At 42.5% G+C, this 7657-nt stretch overlaps 1 protein-coding gene across 1 annotated transcript; it reads right to left on the bottom strand.

Annotated features, from left to right (window-relative positions):
- Window positions 1–3412: 3412 nt before the first annotated feature.
- Window positions 3413–4454, bottom strand: LOC135107474 (cilia- and flagella-associated protein 251-like). The gene is made up of 2 exons (XM_064017363.1): window positions 3906–4454; window positions 3413–3715 (listed from the first exon to the last, which is right to left on the bottom strand). The coding sequence occupies exons 1-2, from the start codon at window positions 4452–4454 to the stop codon at window positions 3413–3415; spliced, it is 852 nt and encodes a 283-aa protein (XP_063873433.1).
- Between the last annotated feature and the right edge of the window lie 3203 nt (window positions 4455–7657).

The following is a 7657-nucleotide window of genomic DNA, read 5'->3' as shown; positions in this document are numbered from 1 at the left end:
TCAAGCGTGGAGCCGCAGTAAGGCAGAGAGGACACGCCCCCTCCTAAGGTCATGTCCCCTAAGTCCCCGAGACCTTGAAAGAGGGAGGAGGAGGAAAGAGACGATTAGATTAACCTTTCACCGTGATATGCAACAATTCACAATACTGAAAGCGATGAAGTCTTTATGAGCATTGGATAAGGAAGGAAAGCAAAAAGGGGAATTAACAGAATACATTTAGCAATTCCTCGCCAATATAATGTTTGAAGGTGGGCTGTAGAGCAAGAGGAAATGTTTCAGTAGTTAATAATTACTGAAAAACATAAGTAATAACCAGGACAGCTGTTAAGAATGCATTGGAGTGATGGTAGAGAGATAGTGGTGAGTGCAATATACTGAGATGAGAGGGATTACTGGCTCCCTCGTGGTCTTATTCCTCTCGATCATTATTAAGTCCCCTGTTTTTTTTTTTTTTTTTTGTTTTTTTATTAAGTCTCCAAGATCCAAAGAGAAGAGGGAAAGATATAACCGAGATATGCTTGCAATGGGATAGGAATAGTTTCACAACACAAATTATAAGGATAAAATCATTCATACATCTTCTTATCTCCTATGAGAGCAAGAAGAGAGGGAAAGTACGACTCAGTGCGACTGCAAAGGGACAGAGATGGTTACAACACAGAGATGTAGGGCAATATATATATATATATATATATATATATATATATATATATATATATATATATATATATATATATATATATATATATATATATATATATATATATATATATATAATATATATATATATATATATATATATATATATATATATATATCCTCTACATTTCCTAAGATCTCGAGAAAGGAGAAAAATGTATAATCAATATCACGGGAATTATTACACTGGAACAAGGATAGTTATAACAAACAGACACGTAAAAAAAATTATCATAAACATTTTGCAAATCCCTGAGCCTTGAGAAAAGTTGAATTAGGGATAGAAAATTAGTCACTGCATTCGAGCAGGGATGGTTATAACACACAAGGGTACAAGGAATATACGTATGAATAAATCTAAAGTTACATGAATAATTTGAAAGGCTTTATAAATACTGCAGAACGCACAGGAAGCTTGCGAGACACAAAGGATTACTCAAAAAATCATAGAAAATATATATTTCAGAACAGAAGCTCGAATCAATAGGCAACAGAACAAGAGAATATATATAAAAGGAATGAGAATGGAGTATACAGGGATATACTGAAATACACACAGGAGCACTTCACAAGAAACAAAAAAATAAGACTGTTACGAAGAAACTCTCACGCCTCAGGCACAAAGCAATCCGGCTCATATACACACACACACACACACACACACACACACACACACACACACAAAGCTTACCTCATCTTCACTCGCTTTCAGAATATGTTTTCACCAGTTTACACTGACATTGAAATCAAAACCAACTCTCTTCCCCCACCAATCCTCCCTTTTCTCGCCCCTTAAACTTCTCTCGCCTTTTGTTACGCAACCAATGCAAAACGGGAGCACTCTTACATAAAAGATACTTCACAGTTATTTCAAGAGCAAAGCCTAAAAACTGAGAGAGGGGGCCAAGTTGTGGTGTGGTAAATGCAATATCCACACAGTATATGCTAATAAAAATAAAGTGGATGCATATAATAAATTTTAAAACTTTGCTGTGCGGCTCGTTATTTCTTTCTGGTTGCTCTCAATAGCAGAGGAAAAAGTGTAATGCTGTGGGTGCATTCATTTTTTTTTTTTTATTCAGTTTCAGGTTAATAAATGTTTGAACATGTTTGTGTGTTTGTGTTGAGGTAATGATTTTTACTAAAATATAGTCATATTATAACGTTGAGGTAATGATTCATACTAGATAAACTTGATAAAAATTTATTCTTCACACAATTAATTATTTGAACAAAAATCACATTCTCACTTTAATGACAATTTTTTTTTTTTCTATCTCTACAATCATCATGATAGGTATTCTATAATTTTGTCTTCTATATACTTAATTTTTTTAAAGTTTTCAAAGTTTTTCACTAAATTTTCAACATGTCTTATAGTAAAAAGGAAAATATAGTCTCCACATTTTCCAAAGAAACACTTCCATCAGTTTTATTTAAATAATGAACCATCTTCATACTGTAAGATTCGAACCATTCATTGTCTCACATTCAATATCTCGCAGTTTCATTTCCACATCCGAGACCATTGCTTCGTGATCTTATTTTCTCGCGCGGCTTACGTTTGGATCTCACAATTTCACACACGTCCTCACTACATACAGACACACACACACAGCAAAACAAATCGTTCTGTCAGTGTCTCAGGAACAGTTTCATTTACGCTTCACTGAGATGGAAAGAAGAGAGGCACGGATTGTCTTCTCTCTATTTTATATTCTCCGCTCCTCACAATTTTCACATCTTTCCCGCCTCGTCTTGCACCGCCTTGGTAAAAATTTGTTTAATTTTGTTTGATATTTCATGTTTTGAACTCTGGACTAACTCATTTTTACTTAATTTCAGCTCTCGTCTTTACTTTTTATTTCATTCTCAATCATGCTTTTTTTTTTTTTTTAGGAGCTGCACTTTCTTCTTTCTCTTTCCTCTGTCCTTCCTTTTCTTTACTTCATCCTAGTTCCTGCTATTTATTACTTTTCACTTTTCCTAGATGAGAATTTTCTGTTTCATGAACGGTATTCTCTTTTGTTTATAAATTCCTTTTCACTACGTCTTTTCAATCCTCTTATTTTGTATTCCTTTGAAGAACAGCCGTCTTACTCTTAATCTACTCCTCCTCTTTCAACCTTGCACGGTACACACGAACTGTTTTCATCCTACTTTTTGCAAGCACAGATTGGCTTTCTCTTCCTTCCATCTCAGCATCGCCTCTGCAAACACGCTTCATTCTTTCCTCCTTCAGACATAACAAACAGTCTTCCTACATGATTATCTCCCTCGCGCTTTTAACTTTTCTTTTTTTTTTTCTTTAGAAGATTCATTCTTTTTAAGAGCAGCAATCTTTTTTTTCTCTCTCTTCCTGGATTATTCTCTACATGTAAAAAAAAATTGAAGTCTTTTACTTGAAACACAACAAACAAACTGTCTACTTCATTATCTTTCCCGTCTTTTTTCACTTTTTTTTTATTTATCTCCTACACAACACTCATTTTCGTTCAGCTTTTCTTATTTTCAAGCCGAGCAACAAGATTCCTTTTTCTGAATTCTTTCTCAGCTCTTTATCTTCACACCTTTTCTTTCATGTCATCTACTTCAAACATCAAACATATCTTGGCTTTTCCTTCATATTTTTCTCACAACACTCATTCTTCTCGCATTCTTCCCAGGCACAACAATATTCCTTTTCTCTTCCTGCTTGCTCTCAGGGTGTCTGTTAGTGCCGCCTGAGCACCACACGACAGAACACTCCGATGGCCAGCCCGATCACTTGCACCACGCCCATGTACACGTACCGGAGCGCCTTGCCAGAGAGCTTCACCACCACGAAGTTCATGAAGCTCTCCATCATAGGATTCTGCACCGCCGCCTGCTTGGGGGTCAGCCTGGCTCCGTCATCCTTGGCCTTGCTCTCCTCCATCACCCTGCTTCTCTCGTACGCTGTGGGGGCAGTTTCTCTTCTCGCTCTTTCCTCTTGTTCTTGCTGTAGTCGACGCTGCCTTTCTTCCTCTTCCTGCTGCTTTTTGAGGCGAGCGAGTCTTTCTTCCTCTTCTTTTTTAATGCGGGCGTTTCTCTCTTCCTCTTCTTTCTTCAGCCGTGCAAGCTCTCTCCTCCTCCTCTTGCTTCTTTTGGCGTGCGATTCTCTCCTCTTCCTCTTGTTTCTTCAGACGTGCGATTCTCTCCTCTTCCTTTGCTTTCGCGATTCTTGCCTGTTCTTTGATTTGCGCCTGTCTCTCCTCTTCTTCCTTCAGGCGTCGGGCTTTTTCTTGCTCTGCTTTCATGCGTGCCATTCTCTCCTTCTCAGCTTGTGGATCCTCTTCCTCCTCTTCCTCTTCTTCTTCCTCTTCCTCCTCTTCCTCTTCTTCCTCCTCCTCCTCTTCCTCTTGCACCTGCACTTTAGGAACTACCTTTTGTTGTGGCACTGCAGTCTTCTTCACTACAGGTACCTCTTCCTCCTCCTCTTCCTCTTCCTCCTCTTCCTCTTCCTCCTCCTCTTCTTCCTCCTGCTTCTTCTGTGGGGCCTTCGGCACTACCCTCCTTACTACCACCACCTCTTCTTCCTCGCTCTCCTCCTCTTCCTCCTCCTCCTCCTCCTCCTCTTCTTCCTCTTCCTCCTCTACTTCCTCAGGCACACGTCCCTTCACTTTCACTTCTTTCTCCTCCCCAGGGCGTGCTTGGGAGGCAGCGGTGGGCGTGGCGGGTTTCGAAGCAGGCGTTGGTTCCCCGGCGTCAGTTTCAACCTTGCGTTTTGCCTCCATGTTTCAGACGAGAGGTCGAGGGTGTGTGCAGCAAGGGAGGGAGTGAGGGAGTGCCAGAGTACGGGGAGAGGGAGAGTGAGAGTGAGAGGGAGAGCCTGTGAGTGTGTGGGTGCGAGCGCAAGACTAACCCAACCCAGGGAATTTGTGTGCTCGCTCACTCGCTCCCTCTCCTGTTCTCCCTGTTCTCTCTCTCTCTCTCTCTCTCTCTCTCTCTCTCTCTCTCTCTCTCTCTCTCTCTCTCCTCTCTCTCCTCTCTCTCTCTCTCTCTCTTTCCTGCTATCTACTTCCTCCGCCCCTCTCAAGACTTTTTGCTCTCTCTCTCTCTCTCTCTCTCTCTCTCTCTCTCTCTCTCTCTCTCTCTCTCTCTCTCTCTCTCTCTCTCTCTCTCTCTGTTTCCTAGCGCCCCCTTGGCACCACGGCCCCAGCCACTCTGCCAGAAGTTCGCATTTGGCTTTCCGACCTCCACCTTCGCTCGTAATTTTTTGCTCTCTCTCTCTCTCTCTCTCTCTCTCTCTCTCTCTCTCTCTCTCTCTCTCTCTCTCTCTCTCTCTCTCTCTCTCTCTCTCTCTCTCTCTCTCGTTGCGGTTCCGGTGGTGATAGTGGGGATGATGTTAAATATAGGAGTACCAGTTGATGAAGTCGTAGTATTAGTAGTGCTGTAATAATGGTAGTAGTAGTAGTAGTAGTAGTAGTAGTAGTAGTAGTAGTAGTAGTAGTAGTAGTAGTAGTAGTAGTAGTAGTAGTAGTAGTAGTAGTAGTAGTAGTGGTGGCAGTAACAGTAGTAGTAACAGCAGCAGTAGTGACAAAAGTGGTGGAGGTAGTAGTAGTAGTAGTAGTAGTAGTAGTAGTAGTAGTAGTAGTAGTAGTAGTAGTAGTAGTAGTAGTATTGATGGTGGTCGTAGTAATAGTATATGAGTGAAAGAAAAACCTCACCACCAGTTACACAACAAGGACAATACGTATGACATTCACGTAATCAAGTCATACCTTTGCCATCCTTAGCCGAGTGAAGTTTGCTTACTCCTCTCTTGGAACGAGTTTTGAAGACAGGGACGGTGGTTGAGGGAGAGGGAGAGGGAGAGGGAGAGGAGGAAGCAGGTGTGGATGAGAAGGATGTGAGGGAGGAGGCCGAGAGGAGATGGGTGATGGAGACCAGCCCCATCATCTCCCTGACGAAGGTGAGGTGCGGGAGGAGGAACGACCACTACCGAAGGCTGGGATGAGGAGAGAACTGATTGCTCCATCTCCCTCACACACACACACACACACACACACACCCTCTCCCTCACCCCTGCATCTGTCACACATACCCTCTCCTCCCTCCCCCTTCTCTCTTACTCTCTCTATACCTACCTCGTGATGTTTCCCTCCCTAACCCCCCCTGCCTCCACCTCTCTTCCCCCCCCTCCTCTCCCTCCCAATGCCACGTGATTTGGTTCCCGCCCTTTCCTCCCCAATTTATCTCCCTTTATCCCTCCTCTATCCCTCCTCCCTCCCTCCACCTTACCATCTATTCGCCCAGATTGGTTTAATTATTATAAACTACAGTCATTAAATCTATATTAGCCGGTACATACCACTTAAATCCCCCTCTTCTCCTCTCCTCCTCTCCCTCCTCCCACCCCAACCACCTGCGTCTCCACACGTCTCCCCCACTCCTCCTCTTCCTCCTCCCCCTACACGGGTAACGTCATAACCACGGGGCTTTATTTTCTATTTTTTGTCTTTCTCCCACGTGACAAGGTGACGTGAGCAAAGAAGGTGGGCGGGAGGGAGGGAGGGAGGAGGAGGAGAGAGGAAGAGGTTATGTGTGTCAAATGGACCTCTAGGGAATGTGTACGTGAGATATCCACGTACACACACACACACACACACACACAACTGACCTTTAATGACCGATGAACATAATGCAATAGATTCTCCCATTGATCCTCAGGTGGATTAAGGGAACAGGTGCATGGATTCAATGACAGGCAGGTTCAGCATCGATGAATAAACGAGAGAGAGAGAGAGAGAGAGAGAGAGAGAGAGAGAGAGAGAGAGAGAGAGAGAGAGAGAGAGAGAGAGAGAGAGAGAGAGAGAGAATAGTCATGATGCGTAACACTTCATCGACGTGTGTGATATTTCTCCGGGTTACATAAGTTGTAGCTTATGACATACGAAGCCATTGGTACGGCAGCAACTCGAGCGTACACACACACACACACACACACACACACACACGTAAAGAAATTACGCCCAATCTTGCCTTAAAAAAAAAATGGATATTACAAGTTTGACTCAATCTTGTCAATACGTAAACAAACAGTTGAATGCAAACAGAATGACAGGTATACACGAAAAAAGAAAAGATCAAGAATAACTCCACGAGATAATAAAACCTTGACGTGGAGCTTATAATTTCGCTAATTAGACATCATATAAAAAAAAAATACGGAAATGGAGAAGACACGTCGGCAGAACGACAAATAACGACTGGAGCAAAAGAATGTCTGACAGAATCTTAAGACTCAGGATGCACAGGCTAGACGTGAGGTGGTGAGATGGTGAGATGAGACTGAACACTTTCGGGTCGGAATCTGGCACAGATTGGCACACTGCCGTGACTCAGGCAGCGGGTCGGGAGGCCCTTGTTCGGTAGTGGACGTGTAACAGGTGGCGATGATGACAATGATGATTATTTATTTTAACTCTGAATTTCATATCATAATTCTTGCTAAACTGGCTTTCGTAAAGAAAAAAATATGTATTTTGTCTGGCGATACTTCGTCTTGTCATGCACTCCTGCACTCCAACGCTGATTCTGTACACTGTCCCAGCTGCTGAGAGCCAAACTGTGGGGCTGACTGAGTTACTGCGCCGCAAAAAAAACAGTCATATGGTGCCAGCTAAGATTGCAAGAGGGCGCTAACTCTCCCGCCAAACTTCTGGACGTGAGTATTTGATTTGTATGATGTAAGCATATTTTTTTTCTTTATAGAATATTCCGGATCTAACCCGTTGCAGAGTTCGTCAATGTCACCCACGCACACATTCCCCAGCCTCTGCTGGATACACACAGTAATTCCGTCAAGACTCTCCTTTCACGTGCTGTCTGGACCACCATTAATGTTCTGTGTAATGCTAATGAATCCTACCTTTGAATGAGGCACAGGAAATGAAGGTCACATAATTAGGAGAACGGAATTATATTATCAAGTATA

This window comes from Scylla paramamosain, chromosome 2 (genome assembly GCF_035594125.1).
Source record: "Scylla paramamosain isolate STU-SP2022 chromosome 2, ASM3559412v1, whole genome shotgun sequence".
NCBI classification, from domain to species: domain Eukaryota; kingdom Metazoa; phylum Arthropoda; class Malacostraca; order Decapoda; family Portunidae; genus Scylla; species Scylla paramamosain.
This window is presented reverse-complemented; position numbering and strand designations above follow the sequence as displayed.